The 22184-nt window shown below is 37.9% G+C and overlaps 3 protein-coding genes across 5 annotated transcripts in view; 1 reads left to right on the forward strand and 2 right to left on the reverse strand.

Annotated features, from left to right (window-relative positions):
• Positions 1 to 17798, reverse strand: LOC6576645 (transmembrane protein 65). Of its 3 annotated transcripts, XM_002002597.4 has the most exons (6): positions 16703 to 17798; positions 2509 to 2628; positions 2306 to 2347; positions 2153 to 2220; positions 1406 to 1609; positions 1 to 181 (listed from the first exon to the last, which is right to left on the reverse strand). In XM_002002597.4, exons 1-6 carry the CDS (start codon positions 17058 to 17060, stop codon positions 89 to 91), a joined length of 885 nt encoding a protein of 294 aa, XP_002002633.3. In that variant the 5' UTR covers positions 17061 to 17798; the 3' UTR covers positions 1 to 88. The 3 variants fall into 3 exon arrangements, 2 of the variants coding, with proteins under 2 accessions (XP_002002633.3, XP_032584407.1); XM_032728516.2 differs by lacking the exon at positions 2509 to 2628; XR_004363836.2 differs by lacking the exon at positions 1 to 181 and having other exon boundaries at positions 1520 to 1609; positions 2576 to 2628.
• On the forward strand, positions 14962 to 15611 carry LOC6576646 (general odorant-binding protein 28a). Its single transcript, XM_002002598.4, has one exon. It carries the CDS (start codon positions 14979 to 14981, stop codon positions 15408 to 15410), a length of 432 nt encoding a protein of 143 aa, XP_002002634.1. The 5' UTR covers positions 14962 to 14978; the 3' UTR covers positions 15411 to 15611.
• The window catches only part of LOC6576647 (probable chitinase 10), an 11754-nt gene continuing 6987 nt past the window's right edge, over positions 17418 to 22184 (reverse strand). The window contains exons 4-8 of the mRNA XM_032728515.2: positions 21987 to 22172; positions 21623 to 21902; positions 19999 to 21555; positions 19741 to 19933; positions 17418 to 19677 (exon numbers count right to left, since the gene is read on the reverse strand). Coding sequence (XP_032584406.1) covers positions 18297 to 19677; positions 19741 to 19933; positions 19999 to 21555; positions 21623 to 21902; positions 21987 to 22172 — 3597 coding nt within the window. The 3' untranslated portion in view covers positions 17418 to 18296. The remainder of the gene's footprint in view (positions 19678 to 19740; positions 19934 to 19998; positions 21556 to 21622; positions 21903 to 21986; positions 22173 to 22184) is intronic.

Raw genomic sequence — 22184 nt, forward strand, 5'->3', positions numbered from 1 at the left:
TTTTGTGTGTTCTGGGCAGAATGCGAACCCATTTTCTATTCAAATTGACCATTTACACTAGTTAAGACATTTACACTAAATAGACAAATTAGTCCTCTGCCTTATTTTTTGATTCTTCACTCATTACCCACAAGGGACACATTCCGATCAGGCAGCCAGCTGTGATGCCAATGATGCGACCCTAGAAAAGAGCAAATATATACCAAGTATTAGTTTTAAGATTCATCTAGTTGATAGTTACATACTAAAAGGTACGCTGACCTATGCAGGGGTGGTCTTTCAAATAATCTAAGATGTATGAATTAACATAACAGCAAACAAATCAAATTACGAAAAGTATTTTCTCTATGTAATCATCTGAGTGTTTACACTGATTGTTTCCACTGAGAATTTCCAATAAGTATTTCCTTTAAGTGTTTCTTCTAAGTATTTTTCTAAGTACATAGTGCCTTTAAGTATATTTCTAAGTATTTCTTGTAATCGTATTTTTTCTAAGCATTTCTTCTAGGTATTTCCTCTGAGTATAACTTCTAAGTATATCCTTTAGTAAGTAAGTATATCCTCTAATTATTTTCTCTAAGTATTTCTTCTATGTATTTCCTCCAAGTATTTCTTCTAAGTACTTCCCTTATTCCTCTAAGTATTTTTTCCAAATGTTTCTCCTAGGTGTTTCCCTAAAGTATTTCCCCTAAGTAGTTCTTCAAAGATTTTCCTCTAAGTAGTTCCTCCAAAGAATGTCTTTTAAGTATTTCTTCCAAGTCTTTAATGCTGAGCGATCATACACTTCACTTCACTTCACTATACTGAACGACTGACACCCACGGAGCCTGGACGACTGAAGAAATGCTGCAGCTGCTGCCTTTCAGCTGCTGCCCTGTAGCGCTCAAATGTTGAGCTCGGTGCCCGGCAGAGGTCGGTGTAGTCGAGCTTTCAGTGGCCAATGAGAGCACTCTCTGCTGCTGCAAGCATTCTAGCTTCCTTTTACTCAAATAGAAATGCATATACATATATAGATAACTTGAACGATCTTCTGTAATTAGGCAGTTCAACAGAGAGAGGAAGACTGTGATATAGAGAGGCAAGCAGAGAGACAGGTATACAGAAAAACGGACAGATATATGGATATATACATCGGATTACTGTACCTAAGAATAGGTGAATGCTTGATATGCTAAATATTTTTTTTTACATAAATACATATTTATAATTCTAAGATGACATAGCCAGAAGTTTCTTCAGTTAAGGACTAGAACTTAAAGGACTTCTGCATACTCAATTGCCACTATGTGTGAACGAAATTCCCGCACTATGTCTATTCTTGCTTTTTCATGTTGAATATTTCCATTATATATTCTTATGTATATATATTCTTATTATATTTAATTTTCAAAGTTTCATAGCTCACCCAGCTGGAGGTTCGTTTGCTTGACTTCAATTCGAATTGTGCAGGCGTCATTCGCGGCTGTTTCAGGCCCAACATCTGGCATCCCTCCTCTACGTAGGTCGCCATCGTAATGCCCATAATATCACTTATGGTATTGCCCAAACCAGCAGCGGCCATTGTCGATACAGTTATAAAATGACCCAAAGTGCTTTCAATATATTCACCCTGTAAATTACAATTTTGCAAAATGCATTGATTACTTAATTAGAAATTGTTAGTAGAAATAGTTGCATTCGCTCTGAGCAATGTTAGGCTTGAATATATATTTCAAAAATATTTCTAACATTTTCATTAAAATTATAATTTTGGTATTAATTAAACATATATAAAAATGTAATAAAATGTAAATAATAAAAAATAAAAAGTTTAGAGATAACTTGGATAAATTCAAATAAAGTTAATTCATATTGGAGCACAGCCTTATTATTTTCAATTTTTGTTACAAATTAATTAATTGATAATAATAAAAATATAAACAACAATATAGTTTTGTTTTTAGAATAAATATTTTCAATTTCTGGCAAAACTGTGCGATTTCAATAATGTTTCTATATTATTATTTGCATCAGAAAGTTTTTATTTCTAAAAGGTTTTTAGTATTAAAAATATTTTATTCAGAAATTTAAAATGTTGTTAGTTCTACCACCATATTTATCATATATTATAAACTATAAAAAATAGAAGGAAAATGGTCTGTTAAATACTTACGGCCATAATCATAATGAAATTGTCCAGGAAGCCAAATGCTACAAATGGCACGGCATTCACAAAGAAAACTGTGAAAGGACGGAAAAAACAAAGGAAATGAAAGGGTATATTAACAAAATATTTTGTTTTTATATAAACTTAAGTTTTACTTACTGCTATACAATTGTCGAGCCGTTGGTGGTTCCGCCGCCTCGACTGTGAATAGAGAGAAAGAGAGAAAAAAAAAATACAAAAATAAGTAAAATTTTCCACTTGATATATAATTTCATTGCGGTTTCTTTTCATGTACATTTTGATTGTAACTCTTTATTTATTAATTCATGTTTTTTATTTATTTTTTCTTTTTTTTTTTTTACCAAGTTTCTTTTTGAGCCACTCATCGGGCACCGCACAAAAGGTGCCCGTTGGATCCACCTCGCCCACCTTATTGGATAGACGTCCGAAGCGTGTTCGCCAACTGCCAACAGCCAGTTGACCTTTAACATGATGATTATGTTTGTTGTTGTTGTTGTAGTTGTCGTGTTTGGTGTATTATTTAGTTCCAGTATTGTGTTGTTGTTTTTATTGTGTGTTGTCGAGAATGATTCATTGTTGAAAATCAAAACGCATGTGGTCAAAGGTGTTTACATATATGCAAATAAATAAAAAAAAAGAAGAAAAGAATAGTTTTTATAGTCATTAAATATGAGAGTCTGAAACATAATATTAACCTAATAGGTACCTAGTACTCACATGCCATGACTTAAATAATAACTACTTGAATGCATCGTTTAGCACATGATCTAAATTTAAGCTGAAAAAATAATGCGACTAATTGAACAAAAATTATGGGGTATGAAGACTTCGTCGAAGGTTAAAAATAAATAATATTTAAATGTTTGTTTATGGTTTATGTGTGTAATTTTATTTAAAATTATTATTTTTTTATCCTATATTTTTTATTGACTTATAGTTCTTTCATATTCTTTTCATTTATTTTTTTATTTTTGAAAACTTAATCATTAGTTTTGTGTAATTTCTGAAATATATATAGTTTATATTTAAGTTTGGTTACATCTTGAAATAATTTGAAAAAGGAAAAGCTAACAAAAGGAAACATTATTAATTATTCATTGTAAATTATATTTATTATATTCCTTTCACATTAAATATCCAATGGTTTTCATAAACATAACCTAAACATAAATATTCATGCAATTTGTAGCTTGTATTTTAATTTTTTTTATAATTTGTCTTTCCACTCAGAGCGGTAATTGAAAAAGGTGAAAAGCTGAAAGGTGTCAGCACTTAATGAATAAAAAAAACTCACGTAGCAGACGCAGCGTCATGCACAGGCAACCTCTTTGCAAATTACGCCATGCGAATTGCATTAAAATTGCATTTAACCTGCAACAAGGGCATAAATGGCTTTACGCATGGATGTCTGCGCCAGCATGTGTGTGTGTGTGTGAGTGTGTATGCGTGCTATAATGTTTATACGTAGACCTTCTTTGCAATATTAATTTATGATTTTGGTGCAGAAATATGAAAACCGTTTTAAATTAAAACGGGAAAGCTGCCAGCCTTTTTAGAGATTTAGTCATTTTCGACGAGGTGGCGACGCTGGAATGTGAAATTGCGAAATTTAAAAGGGAACGCTTTATCAGGCAGCACTGTGAACGCAAAACTGATCCGAAAACAGTTAGTTTTGCAGCATATTTGAGCCCAGTTTAGCTTGTAAATAGCGGGCCCATAGATGCAGTTTGTAGATACGCGTGTGGTTTTGTGAATTTTAAACCACCGCAAAATTCAATTCGGTTTTGGAAGAGCCTCACTTATCGGTAACATAATGCTGTAAAATGCAGTCGCGCCAATGCAGTTATGGTTTATTTTATTTTTTTTTTATGTCAATTGTGTGTGAACGTGAGTGCCAAGAGTGCGTAATGTATTTTGGCAGCACTTTGGGTGCCATTAGTTATTCAATTAACGCAAAAATGGGAAATTTACGGTTAGTTCTACTTTTGCGAATTGCTCTCACGCATACCCGTATTATTTTGTGTTTCTGTGTGTTTTTATGCTGCTCTGATACTAAAATAAAATAAGTTTTTCAATGGCCTCAGCTGTCGTTAATTTACCATTGCATAGTTTCACGCGTCGCAAATTCTGTCGCACCTACGCAGCCGTGTGTGTAAATATATGCGCATGTGTGTTTTTCTGCCTCGTATGCAAAGCTAGGATGCGCGTGTGTGTGGGTGTATATGTTTGCCTGTGTTGAAGTGCATAAACGACGCATTGTAGCAACACTTTGGGTGTCGTTAGCTTGCTCAGCACTTTGCCCTTTGTAATGTGCGTTTTAATTACACTTAAAAGAGAAAGTCGAAAGCAGAAAGAACATAAACAGACATACATAAATGCCTAACACAGCACAGGTCAAACAGAGCTCGTAAATGTCGTGGTAATTATCATTATCGTCAGTGTTGCCGTTACCCCAAAGTGTGCAATTGTTTTACAGCTACTCTCAGAACAATCGCAACGGCAGCGTGAGAGTGTGTGTTTTTGTCCTTTTCTTGTGGACTATGCAAATATGTATGGAGAATTTAGTGTTGGGTAAGTGAAAAATTTATATGTGAATTTAAAGAGAATATTATGGGATATTAACAGCTACATATGTATATATAAACATATATTTTATTTAATATTTCAATTACCTTTCAGATATTACATTTTTCGTTTTAAAATTAAATCAAATTATTCAAACTAACTTGATTTGAATTTTCCGTTACATATAGAGCGCGCGCTAATGCTTTGTAAAATTCTAGTTGGAGTCTGATTCTAATTACTCTAGCTGACTCAATTCAAATTGGATTTCTTAAAGTATATAAGTATATTAAAAGCTTTTGTTATCTTAACACAAGCAATAATTAATTCAATAATTACAATTGTAATTAGTTTAACTAAAAATGTATTTCGTCCGTAATATAATTGCGGTTATCAACTAACCCGTCACACGCTAACTGCGGGGTATAAATCATATGCCACAAGGGGTCACTTTGTCATTAGGCAGCGCCGCTCTCTCGCATCAGTTGAATATATATGTACATATGTATGTGTGCAAGTATATACATATGTAGTATACGCGCACGTGAATGTTGTTTGGCTCGTAAAAATAAAATCCCTAGACAAGCCAAGTCGTTTGTTTAATGCATGAACACTGGAGCAATTTTCAGGGCAATTATGTCGTTTAGCTGTCGGCTAAGTGTTTAAGCATAAAATTCACACTTGGCTTGCCAAATCACAGCAAAAAAGGCCACAGGACCATAAAGCTGACGAAGCGCATTGTTTGACTATAGAAATACCCGAACTAATGCTCTGCTAATCAGAATTTAATAAAATGTGAACAAGTAATTTTCAAGGATTACTCAACAATGGGCTAACTAAAGGCATCGAACGAAGTCGAGTGCTTTTAGCTCCGAATGTATAATTTATAATAAATATAATTAATTACAAAATGTTGTTCAATAAAAATAATTAATATTTTTAGTAAAGATTTGTAATTATTTAATAATATTACTGCTTTATATTTAAATAATTTACATAGCGGTTGGCTAAGGCATTGACGCCCAATGATAACTAGTGTTATGAATCGATTATATTATAAACTTTATTATGGGTGTTCCTAATCATTTTAAATGTAGAGACATTTAATTTTGGACTTTATTAAAGCTAAAGTGGTTAACATATCGATTTTTGTTTGTTTGTAGTTTGGCATCTATATTTAAAAAAATGTAAGGAACCGCTTCCTTTACGCCTAATAAATATAATATTTTTTATTAAATATTCCACACACACACACAAAAAAAAGCTAGTGATTTGATTTTAACATATCCAACTGTACATGCCTTAGGCAAATATTGCCTGCGTGGTGCGGGTATTCCCATAGAGGCCGCAAGGGCAATCAACTGACCTCGACACATCCCGTTTTTTTCGCGTGCTGCTCAGTGTGTCACATGTGCGTATACAAACATGCACACACACCCACATGCAAGCAGCAAATCGAGCAAACATATACATACATACACACATATGTATACAGAGAGAGAGAGGGAGAGAAAGAGTGACGGCAGGCAGGCAAAAATTGTAACGTGCGCTGGAAAGTAGGCAACACTCGATTTGCACTCAAAGCGAAATCTGGGTGAGTTTCGCTTTCTTCCCTTTGCTCTTACTTTTGAACACATATATAAATATACGGTTATACGACCACAAGACGCAAACCGTATTGCTATCATGGCTAAGGCAATTTCACTCAAGAGAAGCAACAGGAAAACGTGATGTGTGGCTGTGTGTGTGTGTGTGTGTGTGTGTGTGTGTGTGTGTGTGTGTGGATGTGTGTTTGCTGCCAAGTGAACTGCAGCACAAATAGTAGTAGTACAGACTCAATTTGAATGTGTTTGAATGGAATGTGTTTGTGTGTGTGTGACTTTATGTGTGTGGACAATTTGCATAACATTTACTTGCGCTTATTGTCTGGCTTTGCTCGAGGCTGCTGTTGCCGCACCTGATGCTTTAACTGTTTAGCATATAAATTGGCTAAAACTATGCACATGTATATCCATATGTATGTATATAGCTATTCTCTAGTTTAAATTCTTAAAAAATGAAAGCACCAAGTTCAAGTTACATAACAAATGAACAAGTCAAGAGGCTCGCCCGCAGGCACGCAACACAAATTAGCCAATGTGTATTCTACATAGGAACAGCAACTGTTTGCTAGTAGTGCTATGTACATATGTGCGCGTGTCAAGGCAGCTGAATTTAAATGACTTAAGAACCCTACTCAAGCCAGCGACGTTTGCTAAAATAGAACACAACAGCAAATGGATTTTATCATTGGCGGTTTTTTGGGGCTAGCAAACGAATTTTTAATGTGTTTACTGTTACGTGTTTGCTGTGGTAACAGGGAATTTCAAGGGAATTATACTATAAATTATTAAATTAGATATGTAATTAAAAATGACCTTTGTCAATTTGCAGATATTTCAAGTGAACTGATATATAATATGTCAATAAATAATAATGTTATACAGATAATAGTATATGTATAAATAATAAAGGAAATTAAAAATTAATGAATTTAATATGAAATAGAACATGGCTAATGTTATAAAATTATTATATTAATTAACACATACAAATTATAAAAATATAAATTAAATTTGAATAACAAATTTGCTTTATCAATTTTCAACTGTTCTATGATAAATATAATAAATCAATAAATATGAAATATTAAATGTTGTCTATCAATTTGTAGGTATTTATTTCGTTCAAATTATGATATTAATATATTATGTTATGTTATTAATATATTATGAACAAATTCATTAATTTGTTGCATTTGTTCCCTTCGTTCAGTTTTACATTACATTTTTTAGTCCATGTAAATAAATTTTATCTTTTATAAATTGTAATTTTCGGTGTTTTGCGATTTATTGGCAATTAAAATAGCGTTATATTTTGAGGACTGTTATATCTCTAAACGTGCTGCATTTTCTGCTCCTATCCTATCTATCTATCTTAGTTTTCTTTAATTTAAACTTTTAATGAATTTCGAAAATATTTATATTGAATTTAAACTTAATTAACAATTGTTTAAAAACAAATATCTTCTATTATACCAAATATAATTCTCTACCAAATTACTTTTAAAACCTTGCTAATCCGCCCACAAAAATTACAATAATGAAATTCTCTTGAAAGTCCCGCAAGATAATGGAAAATATTGTTTATATTTTTGTTAGCCGGAAATGCTCTGTTAATGCTGGCGAAATTCAAATATTCTTTGCTCTTCTTCCGTTTTATATACAGTGAAACTTTGTTATTATTGCTTTTTATATAAACTCAACTAATGCTGCGGCTTCTACAATCAAAGAGGTCATGAAAACAGAGCATAAAAACTTTGTAAGCCAGCTTTGTGTGTGTGTGTGTGGGTGTGTACCAGATATGTATATGTGTATATAAGTATGTGTGTGTGTATGTGTGTGTTGATATACACGTATTTAGTCATGTATACCTGCCCGGGCTGTTGCTGCTGTTGCTTCTGCCTCTCCTTCAGCTCCCAAAAAGCTTAACGTGCACCGTATTCAATATATCGCTTTGCTTTTTGTTCTGCTGTTGCTCTCTTTTTTTATATTTTGTTGCCCTTGTTTTATTCTCACGCTCTCTGCATGTCTGTCGGCTCGTCTGTTTGTTGTGCTTTGGGTCGAGTTGCTTTGTTTTATGACTTTGAAAGGAGCACACACACAGCAGGAGCAGCAGCAGGAGCAGCAGCAGTAGCAGCAGCAGTAGCAGCAGCAGCAGCAGCCGCAGCAGCAGCAGCAGCAGCAGGAGCAGCCTGTTGCCTGGCTCTTTAAACTTTATGGCATTTTTCTCGCAGTCACTTTTATCCACACCCCTATTTCTTCTCAGGTGGCATCTCCAGATGCTGTCAAACACATCGGCACGTGCTTTTCTAAAGTAAGGAAGAAAATTTTGCCAAATTGATTTAAATTGCGAGAGGCAGAGTTTTATGTTGCATACTTATGCAGCGCGCTGTCATGAATGACTCATTTAGTGCTGCTGAATAATATCCAGCAGCGAGAATAAAGTGAAAGAGAAGGAGAGATAAATAGACAGAGAGAGAGAGCGATAGTTACTGTATTTCAAAATGCTATCATAAAATTCGACGGGCACTCGAGCCACATTTCTTGTTTGAGTTTTGAGCTGCTTTCTCATTTTTCACTTACTTTACTTTACTTTACTTGTACTTTTTTCCGTTTCCGGTTCATTTAACAAGCTTTTAAGGTGTCCTTAAATATTACAACAACAAAATGGAAAGTGAATTGAAGTAATAATCATTTAGAATTGCAAACTTTTGAAATTAAGTATTGTATTTGGATATAATTATTTATTGAAGTATATTATATCCCATTATTAACTATTGGATTTTTTAAATTATTTGATTCATTACAGAGTTTTAAGGACTTAAGATGAAAAAGTAAATATTTTAAATAAATAAAGAAATAACCAAAAATAAATAATTATTTTTTTTATTTTCTATTTACATGTGTTCTGTAAACATTCTGTTCAAATTGAAAATCCTAAATATTTTTTATAGTTGTAAGAATTATACAAATAAATATACATACATATATACGTGTATAATATATATATTTGTTAAATAATATTATTTTCTATTAAAAGAGTTCTATCTATAGTATGTATTTTTTTTATTATTGAACACAACAATTGAAAATCTTTAATATTATGTATACTTAAAGAAAACAAGATTTATAATCATATATTATTTTCTTACTTTACTTATTCTTCATTAGCATTCTATGACAATTTAAATTGAATATTTTACCCCATTTGAAATTCAATCAGATATAACGCTTAATTTATCGTTATTCAAGATTTTTATTCGTGTTCGTGCATGCGCTTGTTTTCTTTTTTTTGCCATGCATATTGATTTTTCGCTTTGCGTTTTTTGTACGAGTTATCGTAATAGTGTAAAATTTATTGTTTGCTGTGCGAGCTCATTTGTTAGCCCATCAAATAGCTGCATGCACGATATATACCTTCCAGCTTGGGTGGGCTTATAAATGATGCAGCTATCAAATAGGTTGCATATGGTTCGCCTATGGAGCAACCCTCCCTAGGCGTCTATAAATTCCCTTGGCTGGGCCTTTGGTAATTGTGATAAATGAAGCCCCGAAGCAAATGTAAATTTGAAATTCTGGCTCTTGTTGGCCAAGTAAACATGGGGAAGCGGATACAATGCTTAGTTAAGTCTGAATGGAGGTCAAATAACGCTTAATAGAATCTCTCTGTACGCAGCAAAGCCCAAAAAGAGACCATGGGAAAGGGACAGAGACGGAGAGAGGGAGAGAGAGAGAGAGTGGAGTGGTTTGGTGCTGTAGTTTCTTGAGCAGCTGTTCGCTTCAAGGCTCAACGACTTTTTCTCGCTCAGCACGATGAACACCGTTTAATGTGCCCGGGGCAGACAAGTGGGCGTGTGTTTTCGGGGGCGTTTGTGTAGGTGTGTGTGTGTTTAAGTGTACGAAAATCAGCTTCGACCAACCCTAATAGCAAACGAATTGCCTCTTGCTGCTTATCAAAGTTAGCTGGGCTTACTCTGTGTGTGTTGTGTTGTGTGTGTGTGTGTGTGTGTGTGCCTGGAGGTTTGTTCAGCAAATATTGCGCGACATTCCACTTTTGCGGCTGTAGCTAACAAGAGAAAAAGAAGAGAAATCATAAAAAACGAGTGCCTGCTGGTATTTTGAGTGCGCCAGTCAACCGCTAATTTGATTAACTTGGCTCTTTATTCAAGTATCAAAGCCCTTTTCAGGCCAACAAGCATGAAGCGAAGCTGCTGCAAATTGCCTTCAGAAGCAACAGTTGTTGTTGAGCGCATTCAACTAAATCGTTAAATTGAAATGGCGCTATATAGAGACATCATCTTAAATACGGATTACATTTGTATGGCTTTTGTGTAAAAAATTTAGCTTATTTTTAACAAATTTTTGCTCATAATGTAAATTTTATTTAATATTCAAGGTTATTTAAGGTAAATATGTTCAACAATAACAGCTTTCTAGACTGTTAAACTAATCATTCAAATTGAAATGTTACTGTACTGAAATTGTATGGTTTAGCTATTTTAGTTTAATCGAGTTTTGCTATTAGCTGTTATTTAATAATTTTAATATTAAATATTTTAATTTTGATTTCAAAAATTGGCCTTTCAATATTGTGTTACCGCAAGTGCTGTATAAACTCCTGCTGCAATCCCTTATTTCTCACTGGTTCACTCTCAGTTAACTCAGTTAAAATTAGAATTTAGTACGTTTTTAGCTTAGCTGAGCCGGCATTCACACTAATACATTTGTAATTAAATTCTGAGTATTGCAGCCAAGTGCACACATACACATGCATGCTACTCTCTTTCGTTCGTCAAGTGCACACATACACATGCATGCTACTCTCTTTCGTTCGTTTTACACATTTTTAGATCAGGTATGTTAATCTCACGCTCGCTCTACCAAGTCTCACTGTTGACTTTAGGCGCTACAGCTAAGTGCACTTACATAGATACATGCACGCATTCTCTCTCGCTTTCTTTTTGTACATATTTAGATCAGGCGCTCATCGTTTAATCGTTCGCCTTGTCCGCACTCTGGCGTTACAGCTGATTGCACACAGACATATTAACATTAATGCAGCAGAGCTTACAAACACACTTGCAAGCATTCACTCTTGATTTCGTTTTACGTATTTTGGCCTGTGTAAAGCCCTACAGCTGAGCGTACACATGTACTTGCATGCTTTCGCTCTAGCTCTTCATTTATACACACTTGAGATCAGGCGCTCACGGACGGAATCGTTCGGCAGTCTACACATTTATACTCTCTTTACGATTGAGGGATAGTGTCTTATAACAGTGCGCTCTTCAAAGCCTTCATCTTGCATTACGCACAACTGCCAAAGGCAAGAGTGCACACATACATACGTACATTCATGAGCATATTCGCTTTACAATAAATTTAGATGCTCATCGCCTAAATCGCCTGTACTAATAAAACATACTCTAGTGTACGCAACTTATTATTTATTATGACTCTCGTGCTCATTGGATTCTTACTTTATATCGCAGAGAGTGCATCACAGCCAATGGCGTGTGTCAAGTGCTCACAAATACATGCATGCATTATCTCCTTTGCTGACAGCATATACAATATGCACCCTCCACACATGCATACAAGCACATGTATACAGCTGTTATTATAATGCTCTGCCAGGGCACTCTTGAGCATTTCTATGCAATAAAAGGAGTGCAAAGCAAATCGGAAGCAAAATGTGATTTCCGTCTTCCGTATTCCGGCTAAAGATTAAAGAAATTTTATTCTGTTTGACCTCAGTAATACTGCAGAGGTCTTTGCAGTCCAATTTGCTAAATAAATAGTTTTAATACAGCTAAAATTCTGGGTAGACTTTCAGCGTCTAGAGATAGCAAGAAACTTGAGACTTTATCTGTTTATTTAAGAAGTAAAATGATAAGAGCTAATGAATAAAATGAAAAGGGAATTTTTAATTTGATGTAATTATTAAGTGAAATTAAAAATTATTGAAATTTTAAATCAGTTGATCTTATTTATCTTTATTATCAAATTGATAATAGTCGAAAAGAAATAAATATATAAAATATTATTATTCTAAATTCACATTGAATCTTATTTACTTTTTTTTCAACCTCGAATTGCAATAACCTTTAACTCTTTCAGCTAACTGCAGCAGTCAATGGAATTTGCTTTTAAACTATTTACAACTTTTCTAATTTCTTTATCAAACTACTTGAAATCCCTTTTTATTGACGTTCAAGTGCCCAATGTATCAGCTACATGATTAAGAGCTTGTTTCACGTAACATTTGCTTAGCTCAAATATTTATCAAATCACTCAACACGTTCTTATCAAACAAAAAACAAAAATGAAAAGAGCAAAAATTACGTGTGGAAACTCGTGAAACTTCTTGGCTGATGAGTTGAGATAGGGAAGACTCGCACCAAGTGTTGGTAAATGCAGTTTTTATTTTTGCTCTTTCTGCTTTGCTTTCCTAACCAAATTTGTTTCCATTCAGTAGCAGAAAAAAAGCCAATCAAAAACTTTTACAGAGCCAACAAAAATATATGTTAGCAACAGAGAGGGAGTGAGAGAGAGAGATAGAAAAAAAGGCAGAATAAAGGCTACTGTTGGTTGCGCGTCAGCTGCGACGTTGACGTCGACGTCCAGTGCGTAAAGCAGTTTCGGCAAGTTTCAACCAGCTGCAGGCGGCGCAAAAAGTTTTGTGTGGTTTTTGTTGCTGCTATTGAAATTTTAATGAGCAGCCACTAAACGAGCAGAGAAATGCGTTACCTTTGTATGTATGTACATACAAATGTATACTCCATGCCTTGTGCTGCGAGCAACTAAATGTAAATACAAACATGTTCACACACACTATATATACATATGTATATGTATATATGTGTATATCCGATATTTGAAAACAAATGCATGATTAAATGCGCATATTTAATGACGTTGTCGGCTTGTAAAACGCCAAACGCTCATACCCAGATTTATAGTGCTGAAAGAAATTTGTTTAGATGGGTGCTTCAAGGACAGATGTTTAGCATCTTTTGTTGCTAGCTAAATGTTCTTAAGACTTTGTGTCCAGCTTAAACGTAGCTTACATTGAGCTAGCAACACACTCAGCAACAAGCAACTGCATAGAACTATGTATTTGTTTCTCTTATTCCCTATCTTAACAATGCTTTGAATTATGTTTAGCAACAATATGCTGCCATCGACAAGTCGCTGAGAAGTTTGTGTTGCTAGCGACATGATCTAATGCAACATGATGTGCTCGCAATACTGTTAGCAATAAATATGAAATGTTAAGCTTACTTGATTGTAGCTAGAAATGTTGCGTAATACAATTTTTGTTTAAATATTTTATTTGCAATCTGTCTTGTATAAAACAATAGGCAAATCTTTCAGCAATAATTATAAATGACAGTATGGTTTGAACTCCAACGAACATGAACTTTAGCTTTTCTTTGTAACATTTTTGAAATTAATTTTATTTATAGAAAACAAGCCAATGTTGTTGAATATACACGGATATTTACTAAGTACTTACATTTTAATAAAGTTAACAGAGGCACTTTTATCCACATATAATGATTAATATGTATGCAAATAATAATATGTATGTATGCAAACATATATATATTTATGAACTGCCAAATTGTTGCCAAACATTTTTATCCTCATGCATCTCAACAAGTCATCAAATGTTTCCCATTAATTTCTCTATCAACATAAAATCAAATCAAATGTTGCCAAAGACTTTCTTTAGTTCTAACAGCATTATTAGCAAAATGTTGCTAGAAATGTTTATTGTTATGTGGCCAATTCAGTTTTCTATTCACATTAATTAACTCAATTGTTGACAAAAATCGACTGCATTATTATATTTTGACGAGCTCCCAATTTAGCAGCAAAATGTTGCTAAGCATGTTTATCAACATACGTCTCAATAGCTCATCAAATGTTGCCACCTCATTTCGCTATCAGCATCGATCAAATGTTGCCAAGGACTTAATTAGTTAAACCAGCATTGTAAAGTGCTTATACTTATTTGATAATCTTTTTCAGCCAACAATATTTTCCTCCATGCACCATAAATTCTAAGCCAACATGAAATCTTGCTAACGCGTCAACAACTGTTGCCAATCATTTCTCTATCTTGTACAGGAATCACAAGCAAACTCTTAAATCATGCTAATATTGCCATCGCTTAGGCACACAGGGTGGGCGGCACAGTGAGAGGGTGTGCGTGCGCATAGGAAACTGGAAAATCTGTGCGTTGATTTCCTGGGCTGTTGGCGCCCAGGAGTCACGTACGCCCCAAAAGGAAAGCTGTGTGTGGCTGGCGCAGAACAAATTGGGCGTCAGTTACTTATAGAAGCTTTGCTTCTGGCATTGGCAGTGGGCGTGGCGGTGGGTGTGGGTGTGGCATGACGCGGCTATGCTGCTCACATACTACTTATAATTAAGACTCGACTATTTAATTATGCAAATTAAAATTTGGACAATTAAGTATATAGATATATACATATATATTTATATAGATGTATTGTCATGTCTGATAAACGCATTGAAATATATAATTTCACAGCTGAGAGCCTACAGCGCTTTGCTATAAAAGTCCAACATTTAGCCATCAACGACAACAGTGTAGTTTGCTAATTAACCAAGTTAACAACATGCAACGTTTTGTGTACTCTGTGGCCTGTGTCGCCTTGCTGGGCGCCGCTTTGATTGCAGCCTTTGATGAGAAGGAAGCCCTTGCCAAATTCGTTGAGAAGGCCGAGCAGTGCAAGGACGAGGTGGGCGCCAGCGATGCCGAAGTCCAAACCATCGTCAAGCATGAAGCGGCCAGCACCTATGAGGGCAAATGCCTGCGCGCTTGCATCATGAAGAGTTTCCATGTGCTGGGTGAAAATGGCAAACTAGACGTGGAAGCTGGCCGAGAGAAGGCAAAGCAATACACAGGCAGTGATCCGGCCAAGCTCGAAATGGCCCTGGAGATCGGAGATATCTGTGCGGCGATACCCGTGCCCGATGACCATTGCGAGGCTGCTGAGAAGTACAGCCTGTGCTTCAAGTCGGAGGCCCACAAGCGTGGACTGATCTAAATATATATACATTTATATATGTATATTGTATAGACAAAGCCAGCGATCGAATATGACCCCAAACGAATTTACCAGGATTTTGAGTATACCTAAATGTAATGTTAATGTAAGCATATTTTTATAACTTCTACCCAATTAGAGTGGGTAAAAAGGTTTATAATAAAGTGGAGCAATTATTTGTCACAGGCAAAGGGCAAAACATATAGTTTTGAATTGATCTGAGAATACTAAATTATAAATATCATATTATGCTTGATGCAAATATTTAAAATGTATGATATTTACACATCATTTTGCAAAGTATATATTATCAATAGGAAAACGTTGGTTGGAGTTATGCTATTAACATAATTCTGTTAATAGCCAGCAGGTGGGGGAGTAGCAATTCCTGTTAATCGAATCGGCATTTAACGTATTAAATAGGCGAAGGCCCCAACTGCTAGTTATGTTGATTTTCTCTATTTATAAATTATCACTAATAAAAATAAGATTAAAAATCTCATATTAAATAATATGATAAGTTATCTGAGATAATTTTTGAGTTTAAAATTAATTTTTTCAATTCTTTTAGACATAGCAAGCATGTAATCTTTTTAGAAAAAAAAAGTTGAAATTAAATTATCAGTTATTGTTTTTAACTCGGTTTATGAATTTCTTTTTGAAGAAGCTTCAAGTTTAGAAATACGTTTATTATTTTTTAATATTATAATTTAATATGTGAAAATAAATACATTTTCTGAGTTATATAAGCAATACAAAATTGTGTATATATTATTTACCTACATGTTTGAAAATTTGCATTGCATACATTTTGAATTTTCTTCTTTCATAAGAATTATTAAAGTATGTTTAACATTTTACAAATATTTTTATATTTTAAACATAAACCTAATGCATTCAGATGGAAGTCGCATTAGATTAAAAAATTTAATTTCCGATTAGGATAACCTAATAGGAAATTTTCCTTTCACTGTTTTTAACATGTTTAAAATTAAGAAATCTTTTTTGATTTGTGTATAATCTGTTTTTGTAATACTAAGAAATACCACATTAAGTGAAATTAATGTAGAAAGCTTCATTTATTTGATAAATGTTGTCTACAAAACTTGCTATAAATAGCATATGTGCATGAATATGCATATATCTTTTCATATACTGTCTAAAATTTCCAATTTATAAGTAGGGCATTTCATGCGCTAACTTTCATTTATTTGTTAAGCAAACTTGATTGACTTTTTGCTTAATGTTAAGAGTTAAGATCTAATAGATCTATAAGAAAGAGTGCTACTTACTTTCGTACTGTTTCTTCTCCTTGTCCGCTTCAAGCTTAAACATTGCATCCCTTAAATTATGCCGTTCATCTGCATCCAGATTGCAGAGCAGCTCCATGGCACGTTCGCTGTTCAGGTGCGTGCTGAACTTGGAGTATTTGCGGCTACAGATGGGCAAATGTTGCTGTAGATTGCTGCTGCTGTTGTTGTTGTTGTTGTTGCTGCTGCTGCTGCTTTTGCTAATGTTGCTGATGCGGCTGTCATTGTTGCTATTCGCCAGGCAGGTGAATTTACGGTAATTGTTGTTGGCGGGCAATTGTTGTCGATTTTGTATGTGACGCACTAAGTGCCGTAAGTTAATGCGGTAGATTTGCTTCATCGTTGCTGTTGCTGTCACTGTTGTTGTTATCTTTGTCACTCTTATACAACTGTGGCTTTCGCGATCAACCTTGTGACGTCACTGAGCGCTAGAGCAGCGTACTAAAATAGCTGCGCTGTTTTGCTGCGTACGATTTCGTCGTATGTGTAAAAATTGGCATGTGCCTGTGTGCGTGTGCCTCTGCGTGTATGTGTATTTGCGCGCTGTCTGTGTGCATAAACAATAACAGAAGCTGCGCTTTGGGCTCTGCCACTGCCACGCACCACCACAGGAGAAACAATGCCTAAGAACCGAGCCACGACCCGCTGACCACAAAATTTGTTGCGTCTGCAACTTCGTTGCCCGTTCGACTGAGTGTCAACGCGTTGCTTGAACGGCGCCGAAGTTCACCTAAAATACGCACACATCCGAAAAGCTTTCTCTTGCTCCCACTCTCTCTCTCTCACGTTGGCAGGCTCTCAGGCTTTCGTGCTAGTGCTCTCCGTTAAGTTCTTGTGGACACTTTTTGCGCTTTAAATTCTGGATTCGAACAGCTGATAGCAACGCCTACGCACGATGGTTCGCGTTGTGTGTCTATCTTTGGTTGATGTTTAGGGGCACATGCACGGTGCAATTTATGCATTTTCAGATCGCTAATGCCTTTTAAAACGAGAAAAAAACCAAACTGGTAACACAGAAATTTTATTATTTTTTTAGCCGAAATGTTTGACAGATGTTTAGAAAGAGAGCTGAAGAAAATTCTTATATTGAGTTTGATACAATTTTAGATTAAATGAAATACTCATTTATTTTATATTTTTAATTTTTCAAATTATAGATATGGTGTTCAATAAAATAAATATATCGATCTGTCGTTACGTGTAAGAACCATTTGGAATTATTATGGCGTGCAAATTAATGGTCACTCTAAATTTTTAGTGCTAAATGCAATTTAGGTATTTTTATAGTTCAGCCCTGGTAAAGAAATTTAGAAATAAGGGTCACCTTATTCTGATGAAGTGCGGGAAGTCACAAAAATACTTTTTAGTATTTTATGAGTTAGCGCCAAATAGAAAAATTTGAATTTATGAATAAAATTTATTGTTTTTTCCATTATTTATTTATATGGTTGAGTGGGATGTAATCGTGTGCTTATAACTAATTGGCAAAAATCTTAAGAACAGATTGCGAGCCTAGTCAGCAGCTAAGGAATTGGCATAAATCCATGTAATTCACACTTAATAATAATTAATATTATTATGTGCAATCGTTGGCTCGCTGTCCGGGTATGCCGCGCAGTTCTTGGTTGAGTGTGCGCAACAATGGATGCTTGCCACAGCCACAGCGACCACGGAAATCATCCAAATCCAAGGCCCAGACCATGCCGCCACCCAAACGCAAACTGCGCACAAATTGCGCCTTGCGTCGTATGTCTGCCACATCATCGTAGGAGACCCATTGATTGCCGCTAAATGCATAGGGCCCAATGCGTCCCTCTTCGTCACGCACCACCGTCCAGCCGCCAGCGCTGACCTTCTCACATATCTCATAGTAGGCGAGGAAGCCACCGGCACGCGTGTAGGTGCCCGCCTGTCCCGGTCCAATGGACCTGTCGTTCAGGGAGCGTGCCTTCGGGTCGGCTAGCGAGAAGGATTGACCATAGAGTGGCATGCCCATCACCAGTTTACTAGCCGGCGTGCCCTGATCCAGCCAATAGTGTATGCTATAGTTGGCATTGAAGTAGGGATTGGCATCGCCATCCACATAATACAGCGGCGCCACATGACCCGTCTGTTTGTCCCAGTGGCCATGGAAGTCGTACGTCATCACGGCTATCCAATCGAAATAGCGTGCCAGCTGTGGCACATCGTAGCCCGCATCGATGACCATTTTGCTCGGGGAGACGGCGGCGGAGAGCAGCAGTCCACGTGGTCGGAAGGCATCGGAGAGTTCGCGCACGAGAGCAGCGAATCCCTGCTTCTCAGCTGGTGAGCCCTTGGCGCAGTCCACTTGCCAGCACACCGGATATTCCCAATCAAGATCCAAGCCCTCGAAGCCATATTTCTCAACGAATACCAAAATGCTCTCAATGAATCGAGCACGCGCTTTGGGATCGAGCACCAATCGAGCATATTTGCTGCCCAGTGAATCGTTCCAGCCGCCAATGGCAACGGTTACCCTCAATCCCTTCTGCTTATACTCCACGACGCGCTCATAGAATCGATTATCGATATCTGCCCAGGAATCGTGCGTCTTTATGGTCAGACTGTTGCCGTTCAGCACAGCAAAGCCGTAGACGATGTGCGTGCAGAGATTCTCATCAATATCCTCGGGCACATACTTGCCTTGGCCGGGTCGATACCACGCCCAATTGGTGAAGTAGCAGACGACTTTGTATGCCTCATTGCTGCCCAGCGGTGGAGCTGGCGTTGGCTTGGGTCGAGCTATGGGTTTCTTATTGGGCGGTGTAAAGGGTTTCTTTGTGGGTTTTGTGGTGGGTTTGTGAGTTGGTGTTGGGTTAGTGGGCTTAGGTCGATGCACCACTGGCGGCTGAGTGGTTTGATCCGAACGAACTGCACACTGAGCATTGTTGGGCCAGTCGCAGTAATTCTCGTTCCAGTGTAGGCCAGCGGGACAGCTAAGGGAGAGAGGAATTGGAGGTCAAAGCGAGTTTGGACTCTTTAGAAGATCTTCGACTAACCGTTGCTCAATAAACTCGCCATATTGACAGATGTAATACTTGTTGCAGTCGCGCTCGTGCGGTGCATAATTACGTCCACCGCAATCGATGGGCTGACCAGGCTCTGGCCTGGCTGGAGTCGCAACTATACTGGCCGGAGGGACGGTGTTAATGGTGGGTTTGGCTGACTGGGCCGTGCCTTTGTCGCCCGCAACTGTTAATATAAATATGATAGATTTTCAATGAAAGTCTCTCGCTTCACCCGTAAACAACACCCACCCATTGTCTTTTCGCTCTGCTCCAGTGCACACTTGGGATGTGGTCCCGGATAGCCGCGTAGCACGCGATTGATTGTCTTTAGCAGTGGGTAAGATTCGCAGCCGCAATCGTTCTTGAAATCGTCCAAGTCCAAGGCCCAGATCATGGCACCACCCAAGCCCATGGCGCGTACATACTCGCTCTTGTGCCGTATCATGGGCGCATCGTCAAAGGACACCCACTGGTCGCGCGAGTAGGCATAGGGACCCATGCGACCGCGCGCATCACGCACCACATTCCAGCCGCGTTTCTGTATATACGAACAGATCTCGTAGTAGGCCAGGAAGCCCCGGGCACGTGTCGCCTCGCCCGCCTCTCCGCCGCCATAGGTGGGCGCATTGAGCTCATTGGCACTGGCCTGGGCCAGTGAGAAGGACTGACCGTACATGGGCATGCCCATAACAATTTTCTTGCGCTCAGCTCCGCTCTCCAGCCAGTAGTTAATCGAGAAGTTGGCATTGAAGGTCGCAGTGCCCTCTGGATGATCGTACATGGGCGCCACATGGCCCGTACGCTTATCCCACTGTCCGTGATAGTCGTACGCCATCACCGCAATCCAATCGAAGTAATGTGAAAGCTCTGGCACATCGTAGCCCGCATCGATGACCTTTTTATTCGGCGAGACGGCGGCGGAGAGCAGCAAACCCTTCGGCTTGAAGGCCTGCGACAATTCGCGCACCAGCTCTGTGAAGCCTTCCTTCTCGTCGGCGGTGCCCTTTTTGCAGTCCACCTGCCAGCACACCGGATATTCCCAGTCCAAGTCGAGGCCATCGAATCCGTACTGCTCGATAAAGTCCAAGACGTGGCGTATGAATCTGGCACGAGCCGATGCGCTTCTAACCAAGCGAGCGTATTTATCACCCGCTGAGTCGTTCCAGCCGCCAATGGCGACGGTTACCTTCGCGCCCTTCTTTCGATAGCTGACCACGCGCTCATAGAACTTGTTGTCCAGATCGGCCCACGAATCATGCGGTTGTATGGTCAACTTATCCCGATTCAATACAGCAAAGCCGTAAACGATGTGCGTGCAGAGCTCGGCATCGATGTCTTCGGGCAAATACTTGCCACCGCCTTGACGGTACCACGCCCAGTTGGTGAAGTAACAGACGACCTTATAGTCTGTGCCGGAGTCGGCAATGGGATAGCCGCTCTCCATTTCGAAATCTCCCTCTTCAATATCCTCGTTGGGATCAACTTCGTTTTCTTGCGATGATTCCGACTCGTTGTTGTTGTTGTCGCCAACTTCTGCGCTGACGGACTCATTTTCATTGTTGGCTGTCTCATTGCTGGAGGCTTCAGAATTGGAGCCAGTTTCCGGCTGGGGTGGCTGCATGACTGCCACCTCCTCCTCCTCCTGTTCCTCACCGCCTTCGCTTTCAACATCCTCAGCCTCGCTGCTTTCCTGAGCAGGTTTCTCCTGTGACGATTGTCCGGCTTCACTTTCCACAGATGCTGTTCCTACTTCCACCGAAATGGCTTGCTCCTCCACAGATTCAATTTCAGCAGGAGTTAGACCAGCTGGGGGTATTTAAGTATGAGCTCAAATTAAAAGAAGTATTAGGAATTACTTTGAATTTTGACTTACGCGTTGGCTCATAGCCATTTGGTGGATCCTTTAGTACGTCGTGTATTTCCCTGAGCAATGGATGCACGCCATCACCGCAACGATTACGAAAATCATCCAAATCCAATGCCCAAACCATGCCGCCGCCTAGATTGAGCGCACGAACCAGCTGCGATTTCTTGCGTATCATGGCTGGATCATCATAAGAGACCCACTGGGTGCCCTTGCGAGCATAGGGACCCATGCGGCCGCGTTCATCTTGCACCACTTCCCAGCCCTGATGTTTGACGCGCTCGCAGATCTGTTGGAATGGTGAAATGGTTAGAGAAGAAAAGGTCCCTCATATGAATTGGATCTAAGAGCTAAGTAACTAAAATAGACCCACCTCATAATACGCTAAGAAGCCTGCTGCTCTGGTAAATTCACCTGCCTGACCAGGTCCTGGTGCCTTGGCATTGAGTCCATTGTTTTTGGCATTCTCCAGGGTAAAGGATTGACCATATAGAGGCATGCCCATGACAATCTTGCGAGATGGAGCACCCCGTTCTATCCAATAGTTCAGCGAGAAGTTCTAAGTAAAGAG

The sequence above is a fragment of the Drosophila mojavensis genome, unplaced genomic scaffold, assembly GCF_018153725.1.
Source record: "Drosophila mojavensis isolate 15081-1352.22 unplaced genomic scaffold, ASM1815372v1 contig_36, whole genome shotgun sequence".
NCBI lineage: Eukaryota > Metazoa > Arthropoda > Insecta > Diptera > Drosophilidae > Drosophila > Drosophila mojavensis.

Coding starts and splice junctions, on each gene's coding strand:
- LOC6576645 (XM_002002597.4), bottom strand. CDS start 17,060: ATGAAGCAAATCTACCGCATTAACTTACGGCACTTAGTGCGTCACATA. Junction 2,348..2,508: donor GTGGCTCAAAAAGAAACTTG/GTAAAAAAAAAA, acceptor CTCTATTCACAG/TCGAGGCGGCGGAACCACCA. Junction 182..1,405: donor GCAAACGAACCTCCAGCTGG/GTGAGCTATGAA, acceptor GCTCTTTTCTAG/GGTCGCATCATTGGCATCAC.
- LOC6576646 (XM_002002598.4), top strand. CDS start 14,979: ATGCAACGTTTTGTGTACTCTGTGGCCTGTGTCGCCTTGCTGGGCGCC.